This window comes from Lissotriton vulgaris, chromosome 9 (assembly GCF_964263255.1).
Source record: "Lissotriton vulgaris chromosome 9, aLisVul1.2, whole genome shotgun sequence".
NCBI lineage: Eukaryota > Metazoa > Chordata > Amphibia > Caudata > Salamandridae > Lissotriton > Lissotriton vulgaris.
This window is the reverse complement of record NC_141697.1, coordinates 1,218,009,189-1,218,029,098: the sequence shown is the minus strand read 5'-3', so window position 1 is coordinate 1,218,029,098 and position 19,910 is coordinate 1,218,009,189. Positions and strand designations below refer to the sequence as shown.

At 45.1% G+C, this 19,910-nt stretch overlaps 1 protein-coding gene across 3 annotated transcripts in view; it reads right to left on the bottom strand.

The window, feature by feature from the left end:
* ARIH2 (ariadne RBR E3 ubiquitin protein ligase 2) overlaps nucleotides 1-19,910 on the bottom strand; it is a 335,731-nt gene that overhangs the window by 41,713 nt on the left and 274,108 nt on the right. For all 3 annotated transcript variants that reach the window (XM_086939316.1, XM_086939318.1, XM_086939317.1), the window contains 2 exons: nucleotides 13,650-13,793; nucleotides 9,455-9,523 (listed from right to left, as the gene is read on the bottom strand). In XM_086939316.1, coding sequence (XP_086795442.1) covers nucleotides 9,455-9,523; nucleotides 13,650-13,793 — 213 coding nt within the window. The remainder of the gene's footprint in view (nucleotides 1-9,454; nucleotides 9,524-13,649; nucleotides 13,794-19,910) is intronic.

Sequence of the window (19,910 nt, the reverse complement as noted above, 5' to 3'; positions counted from 1 at the left end):
CCTCTCCACTGCCCGAGAAGGAAACAACACCCGAACACGTTCAAGAAGAGTGTTTGGTCTATGTGTATATTGTTTATCTAGTGGTATTGTTTTATGCAACACATCTCTATCAACCCTCTGAGGTCAACTTTGAGGGAGGAGTAGCTTCTTCCTCACAAGAAAACATGTTAAAAATGAGTTTCATAGGGCCTATTGCAATGTAGTCTTTAATCATGCCTGCAATCATGATTAAAAAGACCATATTATGTTTTAGACCATTTTAAACAGAATGGCGGCCACTGTAGCATCACAAAAGATTCCGGTGGAAACACATGGACCAGACCTTTAAGAAAACACATCACAAAAGGTGAAGTAAATAAGGACAGCTAGCCCAGTAAACACAAAAAGGCTGGAAGGGCTGACATATTATCTTAAACAGTGCCCAGAGCAAGATCTTGGTGGGTGAAAGACAAGATGAAAACCAAAACATCCAACAACTTTGCCAGTAATGAGACTTTAAAGAGGCTTTTGCAGTCTCTTCTGAATACTGGATGGAATCTGACAGATTCCATTGGTACTGAGCCTACAGACTTTGATCAAGAACTCCGAAGATGTTAAGAGTTCCACTGTCATCTAGCCCGCCAGTTGTCGCGGTAGGAGAAAAACTGCAATCCCCAACTGATGAAGGTGCGCTGCAACAATCACCCCAATTTTGTGAACATCTGAGGGGCTGAAGGGGGTCACCGAGAACTGAAAATGATCTTGGCCACCTTGACCCGTATAACACATGTGGGACTGCAGGATGGAAATGTGAAAATAGGCTTCCTGAGGGTCCAGTAATATCATCCAGTCTCCTAGATTCAGGGCAAATAGAGCGTAGGCCAATTTGTGTATTGTGAACTTGTCTTTTTACAGAAGGATAATGAGTGGGTGAAGATCTAAAATAGGACAAAGGCCTACGTCCTTCTTGGGCACCAAGAAATGTCAAACAAGCCTTAACCTCCTGCCACATTATAGACAGCTGCACTGATGTAGGTGAAATATGCAGGAGATCTGAAAGAATAGTAGCGTATATACTTAATTAACAATTTGAAGCACCTATCTGTTGGATGGGATGCCCTGCCACCAGTGGAGGTAAAACCTTATACTGCCTCCAAAAGGGTGGCCATGTGACACAGAGGCCGGCAAGCTAAAGCAGTTTGGTAGCTGGAGGGGGCGGGGGGAACTAGGGGCCTGTGCATTGACTGTTGGATCCCCAACCTGAGATCCGAAGGACTGGGATATATTCTGCTGTCGAGGTGGGCCTTGGTGTGGTCTTTGCACCAAGCACCTACCAAAGCCACGAAAGAGGGGAAACTGTTGGGGATATTGTTGTATGGGTGCTGAAAAGGCCAAGGGAGCAAGCTGTGACCCTGCTTTCCTCAAAGCACTACAGGGCCAAGCCTGCAATATCTCCGAAGAGATGGGTGCCATGTCCATTTGTGATGCCTGAATGTCACATGGGAAGTCTGTAGATCTCATCCAGGTGTGGCGCAGAACCACACTAGTACTAACTGCAATGCCCAGTCAGAGGTGTTCAGCCCAGAGCATATGATGTAATTTGAAGCATCCGGACCATCTTGAATAATCGGAGCAAAGTTGGCATGGTATTGTTCAGGGACTGTTGGTAAGAACTCACTGACAATATCCCATTATGTAAGACAATATTGTCCCAGGAGGCAGAATGCATTTATTGAACAAAGATCGAGGCAAGCTCAGGAAAACATCCTCCTGATAGTCTCCATGCATTTTGACTCCCTATTGGGTTGCATATAAGGGAATGCATTAGGGTTTAACCTACTCTTAGACTCCGGGACCACCAGGCATAAGGTGTTGCATCAGGAAAGGAGGATCACGAGGGGCAAGTCTATGTCTTCTGGTGATTTGTTATTTACAAGTGAAAAAGAGAAAGGTTTTCCTAAAGTGCCTATTAGTGTTTCCGTCACGGCTTCAATAAAAGGGAGAAGTGGTTCTGTGGAAGTCTGCTCAGGTTGCAGGACCTCTGTCATGACATTAGCTGTAACTTCAATTGACCGGCGTCCTGAAGGTCCATAAAAAGTTTGTCTTCATCATAATAATAGGATGCATCATCCCTGTAGAGTGCCACCCGGCCTCTACAATAGAATGCATCTCACCCTTCACCCAGAGGGCTGGGTGCAGCACAAGGAGATAAAGAGTGGTCTGGCTGCCCAAGACCACACACAACAGCAAACTGACTCTGCATGCAGTTATTGCAACCCAGCGTTTTTCTCCTACCTGCACATATGTAACAATCCCCATTATTTCTGGCACTACTGTGTTGAGTCTGAGGCAAAAGGAATGCGAGGCATCCTAGGTAGTGGCAGTTTTGTATCAGAATGAGAGTGGACTGGCTGCTGCAAAGAGTGTGGAGGGCGCAACTTCTATCAAGGTCATGGAGGAATTGCTTCTGGGTCCGGCAAGACAATGGGTTCTTTCACCGGAGTCTGTACCGGCTTTGATGAGGCAGGGAGCAGCATGGATCATCGCGCTGATTTGAATTTGGGTTAGCCACCTGCCTCAAAGTCATGGAGGACCCAGTAGGGAAATCTGGAGGCACAGATGGTGCCGAGGACATATCCACCAACATTAGTCTGCCTGAAGGCCTCCTCGGATCCTTGTGTCCTGAAGGCACACCAGAGGGAACAGGAAGGGTGCCAAAGATGCAGAACATGTCTTCTTTAAAAGCTTCTACTTGTTGCAGAAATGCCAATGGATGCAGGAATTCGGTTTCCACTGATATTAGCGTTGGGGTCAGTTCCTCTGTAGCAGGCCGTGCAGCACCTTGACATCCCTGCAACTTCTGTGGATGAGAGTGGCGGGCAAGAGAGAGACATTCTTCGACTTGTGTGCTTCTTTTTTTGTCTTGGTCTTTTTGCGGGAATGGCCTGGATAACAGGTCCACGTCTTTGACTTTGAAAGTCTTTCAATGGTATTCGGCAACATAGAGCTCAGCTTTGAAGGCCCAAATCACCTTGGGATTTCATCTAGAACAGTCCACACAGAGGGAGTGGGAAGACCCTTGGCACCAGAGACAGATCTGCTATCTGTAGTTCTCACAAGGTGTAAACCTGGTAGACTTTAGAGGGGACATGGTGTCAAACTAGTTCTGGTCTCTTCCCTACTGCTCAGCTGGAATGTGTGATGACCTCATAGAATGTTTGGGTGCCTGTGTATGTGTGAGTGGTTGAATGCAGGCTGAGCAGCAGGGAGGCTGCTCCTGGTGGGGCTACGCTTCATCTTCTTATATCCTTCTACTCATCTATCCTGGAACTAAGCTACAATAAAGATATTCGGTTTATACACGTGGCTTGTGTATCATCTATTTACAACTCATGGTCCCTTATAATTTGTAGGAAAATGTAAGAAAACTGCCCAAACGGATAAAGTAGAAACAGAGGGAGAAAGAGCCAGACAAAGAAAGGTGTGATGTCAGCACACAAGTGACGAATGCATGTGGCTCCTGCGTCACTTTCGAGGCAAGATGAAGTCAATGAGTAACAAGACGCCACCTGCTGGTACAAAGGAGCAATGCTGAGAAAAGTCTCTGGATCCAGTCTGACACAAGGTGAGGAATCTACAATTAGAAGTATTTATCAGAAAGACAGGTGATACTTCATTTGGTTGGCTACATTGAGTGTTTAAGCACTCTGATTTACAACAAAACAAGGTTATAAAAAATGATAAAAGAATAAGAGGGACTAGTGTGATATTGAAGTGAAGGGACAACAGAAACAAAAACCCCTGATTACAAGGGAGGGTGGAAGAATTTCAAGAACTGCCCACAAACTAGACAGTTCACAGTTTATGGTGGGATGATCAGTTGCTGTTCATTTTTTTTGTTTCCATGGTATGCCTGAGCGACATGGGGAAATTACACTATATTAAATCGCAGTTCACTTCAATATACTGTGGAATGGAAAAACATAAAAACGCCCATCCCGATTATAAATGTTACAAACTCTACAAAGAACATTAATCATCTGCCAGGGAGGAGTTTGGGTTTCTTATGAATTCAAAGGAGATATCCCTGAAAGGTACTACAATTACAGGTAAGAAACCCTTCCTTCTCCTTTGAGAAATCTCCAGGATAACCATAGCACTTCACAGAATAGCAAGTCCTTCCCAAATAAACCGAAGTGGAAAGGGAAACACCAAATCAGTGGAAAAATTGCACAAAGATTTCCCTCAGAGGCCTGAGCTACTTGAGCATTTAAGCTAAAATCTGAATTGAGATAATAGTGTTCTGTAAATGTGTGAACCAAGCTCCCTGTGGCTGCTTTGCATATTTCAGAAATGGAGATATTTATAAGTAATACAGCTGTAGCCATTTTTCCTCTGGTACAGTGTGCTTTTGGCTTGCCAGGTAAAGTTTTGTTTGCTTTTTGTTTTGGTAGCGTAGTAGGGTGCAGGAAACTATCCACATGGATGGTGATTGTTTTGATGTGGCCAAACCTGTTGTCGTGGTTTTCTTATGTCTTGTCTTTTTGAGATAGAACTTTAGTACTCTCGAAGGGTTCTCAAAGAACATAGGTAATGTAATTGTCCATTTATATGGAAATCTCAAACTACTTTCGGCAAAAATTGAAGATTTGTTCTCATGATTACTGTGTTGCTACGGAAAACCGTACACAGCTCATGGGAACATAATGTCTATAGCTCATTGAACCGGATTACAGATGTTCTTGCCACAAGGGAAGCAGCTTTCCAGGAAAGTTGTTGAAAGGAAGCCTTGTAAATTGTTTTGACCGGTGACCCATAAGTGGTGATAGTACAATATGCATCTCTCATGGAGGAGAAGGCCTTTGTACTGGGGAAAAGTTTTTAACCACTAGACTTTTGTAATTTGTAAGGGCTATTTTCAAAAGGTAGTATTGGTTGCCAAGTGAACTTTGATGAACAAGAATTTAAGCCTGAACTGGCAAATGAAGAGATGGTAGTAGAGCTTCTTCATGACAGGTATAGCATTGAAGTTTTTTTAGAAAGAGCAGGAAGTTTAGTTTCTCATGGCATTTCCATGCAATTCTGTGCGAGGTTCCAGTTTAGTTTCTCATGGCATTTCCATGCAATTCTGTGCGAGGTTCCTGTGTCCATATCGAATAAGTTCAGGTGCCAGGCTGCCAAATTCAGCAATGGTAGATTGAGATGCAGAATGTGGCACTGGAGCCTTCTCTGTGGCTGCTTTGATAGATGAAGGAGGTCTGTGAATCACCACTTACAGGGCCCTACAGTGCTAATAGAATCATTCTGACTCTCACTACGTCAGTTTGATTACTGAAGTTATCGGGGGAATCGGTGAAACTGCATAAAGATATCTTCCGGACAGGGCGACACAGACTGTAATGGTTAATATAATCTTGATACGAAGAATAGTCAATTTTTGTCGTGTCACTGCTAAGAGAGCTGAGGGAAACACCAGTCACAGACGAAGTCATGAAGGACGCTAGAGTTTAGGACCCACTTCTGGTTTTCCAGAATCTTTCTGGTCAGGAAGTCGTTCTAGGCCACTGGAAGGTAATCTGCATTGATTCTCAGTTTCTACCACTTCTAGATGGTTTGAGCCTCCAGAGACAAGGCTCTGGATATTGAAATGTTCCTCCCTATTTGTTCATGTAAAGCGTCTTGGTAATACTGTCTTGTCTGAACAAAAAGGGAGTCTGTACTGAAAAAGGGAAGTATCGTTTTTATGACAAAGTGCACAGCCCTCAATTTCAACACATTGATATGGGATGTTATTTTCTTTTAGGACCAAGACCTCAACTCCGTAGAATATCCAAGTGGGCACCCCAACTAGAGAGGGAAGCATTTATTACCACTACCCAACTGAGAGACTGAGCTAATTAAGAAGATAGAAACTGGGCTGAGAAATGGTACCACTTGTCCTCGTCCAGACATAAATGCAATGGTCTCATGTAGAGATGGCGTTCCGGTAAAACGACAAAGCATGGTGCCATTGAGCCACGAGTAAAGTTACTTGCGGGGCTGTCAAATGGGTTGATGTCAGCCGATAGTGACATTTCAGACTTGTTTAGAACAGTCTCTCCTCCAAAGGATACACATTTGCTTTTAAAGTATCCAGAACCGCTCCTGGCTAATGCAGCGATTTTCCTGAGGATGTTGATTTCTTGTAGTTGACATTAAGATCTACCTGGTTTAGAGTAGACTACTAACACGAAAATCATGATGAGCTTGCTCGGATGTGGACGCCTTGATCAGTCTTGCTTCCAGATATGGATAGATTAAGATTTTTTGTGTTCTCAGATGAGCTGCGACAGAAATAAATTCCCAGTAATTTTTGGGAAACATATACTATGTCCCTTGCTTGTTTTTGCCTAAAGATGGTGCATCCTTACAGAAGCTATTCCCTATGTAATAGAGAAGACTTCTTTGGTAGAATTGCCGGAGGACGAGATCTGAATCAGAGACAATAGGAGTTTAGAACAACCCAATGATCAGCGATAGTATTCCACCCTTCCAAAACGTTTGATATGCTTTTCCCCTGCAGAAGTGGGTAACAAAAGATGGGGAAGTGTAGACTCACTGCTTTGTAGCAGCAGACTTCTTAGCCTCTGTAGGTTGATGACCTGCTCTGGCTTTTGACAGACACCTCTGTTGTTGATGAGACTGCCTACACTGCTGCGGAGGTGTTTGAAACCTCTGACACTTTTCTAGGCTGCATCGTACATTGTCTCCCTCTATTTCTTCATGAGAGACCTATAATCTGCATGAGTGCTGCATAGTGTTTTCCCAAGAGATACAAATTCAAGGTCCTCTGTCACGCTTCTGGTTTGAGACCTGTTAGACTCAACCACGAAGATCCCCAAAACGGGAAGCTGTGGCAGTAACTGTGCACAGCCACAACGGAGAGGTCTGCTGCTGCACTGGTAACTTGGGCCTGTATAAGGCAGGACAGTGGCACACCATTTCATTGCCACTGAAACAATGAGCTGGGGGCAAGGTCCATTCAGGGTAGCAGTAGATGCTGCCCAGCAGGTCTATATTTATTTTGAAGACCTGACAAAGCTATGATATTCTAGTCAAAAAAGCCCATAGACCACTCCTTCCTCTGCCAGATATGCTGGATTACAAATATTTTCTGTATGAGATTTGAAAAAGTTGAGATCTAAAGCAGTGAACAGGCACTATACTCCGATATGTAGTCTTGTCAATAATATATGCAGTAAACTTTCAAAATCGATAAAATATTTTGTAACACCAACACAATGCACACATTAAAAATACTTGAACTATACAACAAAATGTTTAATCATTTATTATAGCTGTATTGTTTAACATTAGCAAGAGACAGATTGTTACTTCGAAGTGCTGGAATCTGTATGCTTGAACGTTTTATAAGCTTATCAGCCCCTTTTGTGAATAACACATTGCCCTTGGATGTCATGTAATGTGAAGAGGCGTGGTGGCGTGGTGCCGTGGCTAGGGCGACTGACTCTGGAATCTGGGGATCAGGGTTCGATCCCAGGCACCGGCGGCAGATTAGCCCAGCACCATGTGACTCTGGGCAATAGCTTGCTTAATCTTCCCGACGGCCCCCAGTGCCTAGAGACCCTAACGGGTGATTGTGAGCTTAACAAATGTGGATTATTATTAAAGGCAGTAATACTGGATTGGGTATTCGGAGGGTAAAATGCAGAAGGGGAACTCACTCAGTCTGCTATTGTAGGGTTTCAGTCCCAATGGCTTCATGGATGATTAAAAAGGCTTTCTTGCAGAGAGTCGTTTTCAGTAGTTTGTTTAAAATGCTACAATGTAGCAACTGTATTTCGAGACTCAACTGAAAGTCATGGTAATTGTATAGTTTAAAAGAACACACAGAAATAGGTATGTGTTAGACGGTCAACTTTCAATTGTTTAACTTATTAACTACATCCATATACCAACAGAATAAAGTTTCACATCCTCCAACAAAATTTGGACTTTCGAATAAGGGTAAAAGAAAACGCATTCACTATTAACTCATGTTTGATCGATTAGCCATGATCGAGTAAGTCTACACATCAAAGCAGAACAATTCACGATGCTTGGAAAATGTAGTGCATACTTTTGAATCTAAGGGGAAGACCAATTTAATGTTAAGGAAGAGCGATATAAGATCACCTTGTCTGGGAGGGCCATAAGATGATAGCCTTCCAGTGTTCTTGGTGGCACAGGGTGTCAACCCTGACCAAGAATGCATGGCTTCAGATATTTCAAAAGACAAACCCCCATAGAGGTGGTGTGGGGGGTGGTCACTATGTAGTGGCACAAAGAGGGATAAGTGGGTTTTAAATAGTCTCATTTTGGGGGTCTGCATAAGTAGTAGCCAGGGGTAGGTAAAGAAGTCTGAACTGTGGTTAAAGAAGGGATCAAAGTGTGGGTAACAGGTACTACTAAATCTTTCTCAGTCAACAGAAACATTGAGCCATACCTTTTAAACAAAACTGGTCAAACCTTACTTTCCCATTTGTCTATTTTGGGCCTCTCACTATAATGGTATCTGTGATCTGCAGAGAACTGATCATGTGACAATCAGTATCTGGACCCTTACAATTTTGAATGTTAGAGAATAGAAACAATCCCATCTGAATTAAGATGCTACATGAATGAGACATGTACAACCTGGTCCTGGGCACGTTCATGTAGCATCTGAAACATCAAAATCCAAGTGAAAAAAAATCCAAGTAGTAAAGTAAATTTAACAAATCTGGAGCAGAAAATCTCTTCATATTTAGCAGGGGAAGAACATATATACACAGAGAACCAATGAAGTGGAAAAGTACAAAAAAATAAATAACCCTCCCCCCCACCTACCTGGTTTGTTTAGATACCATTCTATGACCATGAAAACTGTGGCGGAGAGGAACAAAGGGGGCCCTAAAAGGCCATTGGGTGCATGTTGTGCACCTGTGTGCATGCACCCCAGTACCTGCATGGCATGGATTGCACCAGTCCATTCCGTGCAGAGACTGGCTTTGATGCTCCCATTGCAGTTCATTTTTCCTAGGCAATGCCGTGGGACCACTAAAGAACCGCTCACCAGAGAATAAAAAAGTTGTAATCTGGCCGGCGGTGTCAGTGTGGCTTTGTTGAAGACCACCAAAGTCATAAAAAGGCCCATAGTTAGGCAATGAGGGGAGCAAGATGGCAACTGTGACTGCAAGGCCCTTGCGAACTAAAAGTATTCACAAATCTCATTCTTAAGGTACTCAAAAGGTAGAACATTTATATAGGAGAGTAGTGAGCATCTCCCTAGCAACCATTTGTGAAAGTCCCTAAAGTTCTCTAAGCAATCCGTTTTATGTAGTCAGCACAATGAGGCTAGATAACACATCATTTGAGAAGTGGGTAACACGTATAGGCCTTGAGAATGTTGGCTAACAATTACATATCAAACTCTTAAGACTGCAGCATGCCTTACCAGCTTCTTCCTGGGACCAGATTCCATGTAGTAAGCATATGGATATGTGTATTGTAGAGTGTAACGACACTGTAAAAGAGAAAAGAGAAAGCATTAGAGAGACTGTGCTGCAATGCTCCACCAAGAAAAGCTAACCACAACACATCAGCAGGGTTCACCACCCTTATTGGACCAGTTTAGAAAAGTTTGTTCTTAGGAGCCAGAAACTTGGATATCCACTGTGGATGTTCTAGTATGATGAGCAAAAAAGAATGAACATGAAGAGATTAGAAACGCTGTGAGAGGAGTGATGGAATAAAAAGATGGATGGTAAGGGACCGATTCAATCAAGGGCGTCTGAGAGGTAGGGTGAAGATGAGACTAAATCCAGATTTTACTTCAACCCACACAGCCACCCACCAGTTAAAATAGTAGCCAAGTGTGGCCATTGTCTTCATTTGAACATGCTTTCAATAATCTTCTACCATTAAGACGTGGCCCCATGAATGCTATAATTTGTCTTTTTTTGTTGTTGCTTTTTGGCTATCTGGATCCTTACAATGTTGCATTTAAGGGAGTAGAAACCTTCCCATAATTCTGTACCTTGAAGACCAATTTCAGTTTCTGTGCAGGTTTATTAGTAAAGCGCATGCAGGAAACAAGATCCTGCAGGCCTTGCTCTGCTGGTAAATTCTTCTAGGTCACATTAGAAGGCACAAAGGCACAAAGTAGCAACACTCAAGTTATATTTTCCCCACCTAGGTTAAAAATATATCCAACGGCAATTGTTTTCATTTACATGGCTGAACACACAAGAAAGAAATGTGCCATTACTGGGAGACGGGTTAGAAGGAATATATACGGATGGTAGAGAGTTCACCTCAGCTGTAAAATCACTGGCTTGTCTGCCTCGAACTTTTCTCTCTGATCATACACAATAATAACTCCTATCTTTACAAGACCTTCATAAGTTCTCTTACCAAATTTTCACTCTATATGTGATGTAATGCAATTCTTTCATTCCCTACCCAGGGCCACTGGGATAACGCAATTCTGCAGCCGCAGTGTTTTAAGCATAATTATGGGACTGTCTCAAGTCATATAATCGATCTACTGCATAATTTGCAGATTTTAACAAAAAAATTGCTGCTGGTTCAAACGGATCAAAAATTAGCTAAAAAAAGTAGCTACACATATTGAAACACTGTGGAAGGCCTTCCACAAAGACTGACTAGTCACCTTTGAGCTTCTTATTGTTTATTGGGTGCTAAACTGGTAATAATGATGTGAAAGACTTTAGGTCTTAAAAAGACAAAATAAGAAAAAAAGATACTTACCTGTTGTAGGAAGCTGACTCTGTATAGGCTACTGCCACCAGGTGGTAATACCGTGCAGAGCCAATGGGTTCCCCAAAAGTGTACAGGGCTCGAAGTAAAACCCAAAGTGCTCTATTAGTGGTAGTGTGGGCGAGCAACACAGGAGTTTAAGAAATGTATTGCACAACAGTGATCAATAATGGACACACAACTTATGAAGGAGATCCAGTCCAATTTTAGAAAAATATACTTTGTTTACATATTTTAAGACCAAGTTCTTCGTAATCAGGTACGTTTTTAATAAAAAATACTTTTCTCTTTCAAAAAATCAACACTTTCAAATTTTTTAACACAGGTTAAGTATTAAACTTACAATCCCGGTCTTCGGACCCTAAATTCAGCAAGAGCCAGGGAGTCAGGTAAGTACAAAAACTGCACCACCAGTGGCACAGGGGCAGCCAGGTGCAGAGATCAAAATCGGAGTTCACCCCAATGCTTTCCAATGGGGATAGGGGTTCCTGGAGCCACACTGTTTGCAGGTAAGTAGATCGGTTGCAGGGGGCCACTTTGGAGGTCAGGTCAAGCACAGGGGGCCCACGAAGCAGAAGCAAACACACCAGCAGCAGCACTGGGGCAGAAGGGTGCAAATTCCCTTTGGGGTGCCCAATGCTTTTCCATAGGTATTCTTCATGCAGCAAATAGGCTGCAGGCATGGCACAAATGACAGCAGGGGTAAGTTGGGATGTACAAAAAAATGACCTGCCTATGGTGAAGAGATTGAGTGCTTTCTTGATAGGTTTTAAAGATCTTGAATCGAAGCTATCCAATTAAGTCGTTCATTGGAGGGTGGTGTAGTTGTTAGAAAGATCCTTATGATGACAATTTTAAGAAAGCCCACCTTCAAAATATTGTACAGTTGGATGGGATAGATGGCAGTAACCTGCTTTGTGCAAACAAGGTTGCACTGGACCTGGTATTATCTTGATGAATACATAATTGACACTAATTGCTGGTTGAGTGCAGTATCATGGTGGTGCTGGTGACACCGAGGCACTGCTTGGTGGATTTGAGGATGGTCTTGAAGGCTAGGGTGCAGCACAACCGTTGGCTTGTTTTAGAAGGATTTTGTGTGGGCACTTGACATTTTAGTCTTGAGCTCTTACTTGCTTTTGAGAGGAGACGGATATATAGAATAAAAGCAAGTTGACATCCGATTCAGCTGAGATTGCCGGAGTATTGAGTTGTTGCTTGAGACACTTTAGAACTGTGTATCCATAAGGACCAGTACTATGGTTTGGTAGGTTTTGGGTGACTGTGGTGGATGATTAGAGTGGGCACTTGGATGAATAATGGGATGGCAGGGTTGTCTGGCCAATTCAGTTTCATTTGTAGACCTCAGGGCTGTGAAGACCAGATCGACAACGATGAGTGGTCTGTGTTGGTTTTATGGATTGTTTCATGTTCATGGTGTTAATGTTGACTGCTCCATTCAGAATCTTGGTGGAGGGACTGCCTGGAGTTCTGAAGTCCAAGAGAAAGACGTTGCTGAATGAGGTGCTGCTCAATGCTGCTGGGATCAGATCTGTTGATCTTAGTTAACATCATCTTAGATGCTGGTGGAAGAAGTGGCGGTGAGTAGCTATATGGAGTTAATGGTAGTAGTTTCCTAGGAAGTACACTGTCAAGACTGTGCTGACAACCGTGAGGCCACAGAGATATTACATTTTAACAATGATGTCTAAATACATCAAAAAGGGTCCCCAAAAACTGTTTGTGCCCAGTGTCATCCAAATCCAAAAGATATGGAGTCTAGCATGTGATCCAGATGCAAAAGTCGGGGTGTTACCTGAAGGGATTTGTAGCTCACGCATAATATTTTGAATTGAGTGTTTTCTCACTGAGCAACAGTAGATGGCATTGAAGAAGTGGGTGGTAATCAAGGATACACATGGGGAGAATATTGTTGCAATGCTCCAATGCCTTTTAATTAGTCAACTTGTGTACTAATCAAAGAAACTGTCACAGATCATAGCTTACAATATAGGGAAGAATGTTCAAGTGTTCTCCTTGGTGAAATTCGCTTTGCAACCTTATTGACATGGATGCTCATGCTAAATTTCCTAGAGGCAGACTCAAAGAGTATTACAGAAAACGACTTAATGAAGATAGACTTCAGTCTTTACTCCATTCACTTTGAAGTTCCTTCAATACGTCTCCAGGACCTTGTCCAGTTGGCAAATTTGAAAACTTCAACCCCTCAAGTTTCAACCCTCCTTCCTCAACAGTTCAATACACAGACGTGAGTGAGGTCAAAAACAATTAACCAAATGTATCAAAAGTAAACTGATGATATCCACGTGGCATTACAATGCCCACCTTGTAGTCTGTCTGGGCAACATCCAGAGCAGGGTAGGACATTATCATTTGAGCCTCAACCCTAGAGTGCTTTCTCTACTCCTACTTCATCTATACTTTCCATAAAGAATTGGATTTCAGCACTTGCACCTTGGAATTTCGCTAACGTTACTTGCAAACTGGACTGCTACAAAAAACATTAAGGACCTGGACACTAGCACTATTACAAATATTTAGAACTCAGCAACTTTGCTTTCTAGACCTTCTGCAAAGGCGAAGTGCCACAGCGCTACAGGGCAGAACACAACAAAGGTGATATCAATATTGAATAGGAGCAGTAATGCACACTTATCCAGATCCCACCAAAAGATAAACACTTGGAGAGCACAGATCTAGATTGAATAAAGGGTCTGTAATGAAAAAGAGGTAACTATTCAAATACTCTATCAGTGCTAGGATAGTTCCAAATGTTTCATGCAATATTCTGATTAACTAGGGAAGTGCTTGAAAGGCAGGATGCTGAAATGCTTAAAAAAAGATCATACTTTTGCAAGAAGTCTTGCAGCATTCTGAAGATACTGCCAGTCGATCCATGTTCCCAGATTGTTCATCACTCGCTCCTGGATCTTCTCTTGAATTCGCTGGTATGTCTGCGCCTCCAGCTGCAAACTCTTATTATGGTTCTCCCACTGCCAAGAAAATAAAAATTAAAAAGTCTAACAATTATGCTTCCAAAAAATGAGAGGATAAGAAAAGTACTGTGGCAGACATACATCATTATACTTAAAATGCAACAATTACTACAATTCTAGTATATTAGGGCTTAAAAACTTGGTAACCTAAGTTTTTGTTTTTTTTTACACCTAGAGTGGCTACATTGGATACTACAAAATGTAGAGTGAGGTGGAGATGCAATGGTTGTAAACCATTGTCTACTACAGGCTGAAAAAAATATGTTTTAAGTACTTCCTAATTAATAAAAGAGAACGGAGCAACTGTGTAGTCGTTGAATCTGGTTATATCACAGTAAAAAACACAATGATTTTTGCTGTTTCTAGGCTTGACATAAAAAGGAGTGTCAATGAGCCAACAGAGCATCAAGGTCACTTTTATAGAAGGGTCTTCCTCCATTAGAAACCGAAGCCTGCTTTTTCAGGAGAACATTTGTTTTAACTGCATTTCAATAAACTTTTTCACATGCTCTTTGAAGCTTTTACTATTTGGAGCACTTTGTGTTTATTTAGATTTTAAATCTTTATTCCAAAATAAAATTAATATGTGATTTTTGGTTAGAATTCCAGGGCAAATAGTTATTTTAAATGAGTATGTTTGAGCCAATTGATAGGTTTTAAATAACAAAATGGTTGCTGTGCATTATTCCACAATCTAGTGGTTGGGTCCAAAATATTCTTTAGTCCTCTTGCTTTTTTTCCTCTTTTGACCATCGCTGATAGCCATTTGGTGCTATATTTGCCCTCCTATGAGGTCAGACGTACGTGCCAGAAGCCCCGGTGTGTGGTCACCATCTTCAGATTCTTTTTCTCCTTTTTGGCGACTCCTCCTGTCCTTGCTGGCTTCCTTTCTGTTCTAGGTCCTTGTCTCACCTTATTTCCTTGGAGGGTTGCCTGTAAATTCACAAAAATCTCCAAGCTGAAAAACGAATAGCTTCTTACCTGTCGGTGTAGTTTTGCAGTTTGAAGATCTTTCTGGATTCACTATGCTGTGCATATTCCGCGGTCTTGTGGTTGGGTCCGGATTCGTAGTCTTTTCTTTGTTTTTCCTTTTTTTTTTTTTTTGTAGCCCTTGTGGGCGTCGGCGTCACACCTCCTCGGGTGCATTTCCGGTGACGTCGGCATGCTTCCTGCGGAAGCTCCCACTCTTGGGCGCCATCTTCGGATTCTTTTTTCCGTGTTTCCTTCTTTTCCGAAGCCATGGCAATGTTCTATTCAGGTGATAATTTCTTTACCACTTGTCCTTATATTCTGTTACTTCTTCTCCTCCCATCTTCCATTTTTTATTTTTTTTTGACCACCTCTTCTCTCTCCAGCCTCATCTTTCTGGCGGAGGTGGGTGGGTTCGCTAGTGAATCCAGAAAGATCTTCAAGCTGCAAAACTACACGACAGGTAAGAAACTATTCGTTTTGCAGCGTGAATCTTTCTGGATTCACTATGCTGTGCATAGATTTCGTAGCGGTTTCTCATTTCCGTGGTGGCTGGGTGGAAGATGAGCTCTGGTTTCTTAATATATGCTGGAGCACCCTTTGTCCGACTTGTGCTTCCTTGTTCATCTGAACATCCACGCAATAGTGCTTCGTGAATGTGTGCACCGAAGCCCATGTTGCTGCCAGGCATATGTCTTGTATGGGTGTATTGGCCAGGAAGGCTATTGTAGCCCCCTTTTTCCTAGTGGAGTGGGCGCGTGCCCCCTCTGCCAGTTCTTCTCCTGCCCTCTTGTGGCAGAGTTGGATTGTCTGCGCGATCCATCGTGCAATAGTGGTCTTAGTGACTGCTTTGCCCATGTAACTGTTGGCGAACGACACAAAGAACTGTTTCGTTTTCCTGTGTCCTTTTGTCCTTTCGATGTAATGCATGACCGCCCTTCTGGCGTCCAGGGTATGCAGGGCTCGCTCTGCGCTAGTGGTTGGTTTTTGGAAAAAACTCGGTATCTGTATGGACTGGTTCATGTGGAACCTGGACACCAACTTCGGCATGAAGTGTGGGTCGGTCCTCATCACCACCCTGTCACTGTGTATTTGTAAGTAGGGCTCCTGCAGCGTTAGCGCCTGCAGCTCGCTCACTCTGCGTAAGGACGTAATTGCAACCAGGAAAGCAGTTTTCATAGTTCGCATCTTCAAAGAGGCCTTGTGAAGCGGCTCGAAGGGCTCCTTCATGAGTTCCGTCAGGACCACGTTTAAGTTCCATGCCGGTGGTGGCACCCGCTTGGGTGGTGCAATCCTTTTTGCTCCTTCCAGGAACCTCTTTACAACTTGTGATGTGAAGAAGCTTCTGCCCATCTCACCCCTTGTGTATGCCACTATAGCCGCCAGGTGAACTCTCAAGGAGGACGAGCTGAGCTTTTTGTCCAGTAAGTGTGTCAGGTACTTCAGTACCGTGGAGTCCTTCTTCATTTTATTGTGAAGTCTCTCCCTCCTGCACCACATCGTGAACCTTTTCCACTTTGCGACATAGCACTTCCTTGTGCTGGGCCTTCGTGCCTCCCGAAGGACCCTGAGGGTGCTCTCTGGCAGCTTCAAATGTGCGAATTCGATGTCCTCAGGAGCCATGCTACTAGGCTCATGCTCTCTGGTTCTGGGTGCAGCACCTCTCCGTTCTGCATGGAGAGCAGGTCCTTTCTCCTGCTGAATCTGTGGGGCGCACACTGCGCCATCTCCATGATCTGCGAGTACCATGTCTGCCTCGCCCACTGCGGCGCGACCAGTATCAGGGTCATGGTACTCGCCCTGCACTTGCTCAGTACTCTGTGTATCAGTGGTATCGGGGGAAAAGCGTATGCAAATTTCCTGGACCAATCTATCCATAGGGCATTCCCAAGGGACCCCTCTTCGTGCTGTCTGGATGCGAAGTTTCGGCATTTCGCATTCTGGCGTGTTGCAAACAGGTCCACTGATGGTGTTCCCCACCTGTTAAACAGCCTCCTTGTCTCCTGAGCATTGAGCTCCCACTCGTGGGACGCCGAGGTCTGTCTGCTCAGCCAGTCTGCCTGAATGTTCTCCTTCCCTGGTAGGTGTATGGCTAGCAGGTCTATCTGGAGAGGGATGGCCCACCTCCATATCTCCTGTGCCAGCGTCGAGAGCGTTGTCGACTGTGTTCCACCCTGTTTGTTGATGTAGAACATCGCCGTGGTGTTGTCCGTCTGTAGCAACACCCTCTGCCTGTACAGCCTTGTCTGGAAGGCTTTCAGTGCAAGGAAGATTGTCTTGAGCTCTAGGAAGTTGATGTGTTTTGTTGCATCTGCTGGCGTCCAAAGGCCCCTCACCTTGAGTTCCTCCATGTGAGCGCCCCATCCCTTCAGGGATGCGTCCGTGGTGATGGTCACTGTCGGAGTTGGGAGTGTAAGAGGCTGTCCCCTTCTTAAGTTCTCTAGGGTCCACCATGCCATCTCCTTCTGCACTGCGTGCGTCACCACCACAAGATCCTTCCAACTGCCCGAAGCCTGTGACCATTGTTCCTGCAGCCATTCTTGCATGGGTCTCATGTGGAGCCGCACATTCGGCACTAGGTGGATGCATGATGCCATCATCCCCATGATCTTGCTCGCAGTCCTCACTGTCCGAGCTTGCCCCTTCCGGTATAGGCGAGTTTCCTTGACCAGTGCCCTTGCTCTCTTCTCGCTGGGGAACACTTTGCCCTGTAAGGTGTTGATCTCCGCCCCCAGGAAGGTCTTCACTTGCTCCGGTTCCATTGATGATTTTTTCCAATGGACGGAGAACCCCAAGTTTATGAGTGTGCTCGTCACTGTATGTGCATGCTGCCTGCACTTCTGATACGAGTTTGCTTTCGCGAGCCAGTCGTCGAGGTAAGGGTATACGTGTATCCCCTGTCTTCGTAAGTGCGCTACGACTGCCGCGAGGCACTTCGTGAACACCCTTGGTGCTGATTTTAGTCCGAAGGCCAGTGTTGTGAACTGGTAGTGGCCTCCTCCGATTGCGAACCTGAGCATATGCTTGTGCTGGTCGTTCATCGGTATGTGTAAGTAGGCGTCCTTGAGGTCTATCGTGACCATGAAGTCTCCGACCTGTAACTGCGGCAGCACTTCCTGCAAGGAGGTCATTTTGAACTTTTGTGTTCTTATGAATTTGTTGAGGAACCTCAGGTCTAGGATGGTTCTCATTTTGTCGTCGACCTTTGGTACTAGGAAGTACGTTGAGTATATTCCTTTGTTCCTTTCCCTGAAGGGAACTCTTTCTATGGCCTTTTTCTGTAGAAGTTCTTGCACTACTTCCTGAAGCCTCGCCAGCTGTTCTTTTGCTGGTGGCTTCCCCCTTCGTCTTCTGTTTGTTGGTTTTCTCTCCAACTCCAAGCAGTATCCGAATTGAATGATGTTTAGGATCCATTTGTCTGATGTTATTTCTCTCCATTCCTGGAGATAGAACTTTAACCTTCCTCCCACTGGTGTCATGTGGTCGTAGGCCATTAGATTGTCCTGACCCCTTCTTAGGTGGTGCCCCCTGGGATCTTTTTTGTGGTCGGGCACCCGGGGAAGTGTGAAGTCACTTCGAGGTGGGCTGCTGCCCCCCTCTTCTATTCTGGCCACGTCCATTCCTCCCTCGAAAGGACTGACCCCTTGGTTGGTATTGCCAGGACTGCTTCTGGTGACCTTGCTGAGCCTGCGAGTCTGCCTGGTGCGTCTGCTGGAAGGCCTGGTGCGATGTACCAGGCTGGTTTCCACCTCTCCCACCGGGCCTCCGTGCCGGGGTGCCCCTTCTGTTGCCTCTGAACTGCAATGCACCCATGGATCTTGCAGTCTCGTTATCTTTTTTGAGTTGGCATAGTTTGTCGTCAACCGTAGCTCCGAAAAGTGTTTCGCCGTTGAACGGTGTGTTCAGGATACTGTGTTGTACCTCGGGTTTGAACCCTGAGATCCTGAGCCAGGCGTGTCTCCTTTCCGTGACACCCATCATCATTAGCCTGCTGGCGGTGTCTGCTCCGTCCAGGGCCGTCTTAAGGCAAGAATTTGCCGCGTTCTTCCCTTCTTCGATCAGTTTTTCGGCCTTCTGCCTGGCATCCTGGGGTAGGTCCTTCACCGAGTGCCCCAGCCCCTCCATGATCTGGTACATGTGCCTGTTTAACAGGGCGTTGGAGTTAGCCATGCGCCAGTGGGTCGCGGCATTTCGCTCGATCCGTCTCCCCACCAGATCCATCCTCTTGCTCTCCTTATCCGGCGGTGGGCCCGAGGTAGTGGATACGCTCGCCCTCTTCCTAGCTGTGACCGTGATAATGGAGTCAGCGGAGACCTCGCCTCGAATGTAGGCCGGGTCCTTCGAGGAGTGTTTGTATTTTTTCTCTGTTCTGGGAGTTACCGCCTTGCATGTTGCGGGCTCTTTGAACGTTTCCTTTCCCTGCGCCAGGACGCTCTCGAGCATTGGGAGGAACTGGCTTCTTGTTTGTGTTGGGAGCAATGTCTCTAGCAAGAAGTCTGCTTTCTGCTTTTCTTCGTCGAGCTTTAACTTGAATGCAGTCGCGGCAGATTGTATCGCCGAGTTGTAAGCCCCGATGTCGTCCGGCGGCGAGGGTCTCGAGGGGTATGAGTCTACCGCCTCCTCCGGGCTCTCGGTGTCGACGTCTAGGTAATCCTCCTCACGTGGGTCAGAGGTGACCGACTCGGCGTCGACTCTACTGCCCTCTTCGTCCTCGTAGCTGCAATCCTCGTAGGGATTTTCTTCAGCTTCCCGGTCGTCGACCATCTCGTCGCTAGGCACGTGGTCGTCGACATGTTCCTCTTCCTCCTCGACCAGATCTAGCACGGCATGCTTGGTCTTGTGTGGGATCGTGAAGGCACTCATCTCGGCGGCAACCTCCTTTCTCCGCTGCAAGAGGCTTGCCATCTCGGCTTCCAGCCGCCGTCTTTTCCTTTCCACCTCGGCCGCGTTCTCGGCTTTGGACCGTTCGGCACCTCTCTTCGGCGCCTGGTTCGGCGTCGATGTTTTCGGCGTCGACGGCTTGGACGTCGAACTGGCTTTCGGGTCCTTGGGCGCTGCCGAGGCTTTAGGGTCTTTCTCCCTCGACGTTGATCGGTCCCTTTCGGCGACGATCTTCGACGCTTTCTGCTGGTCAACAGCCTTCGG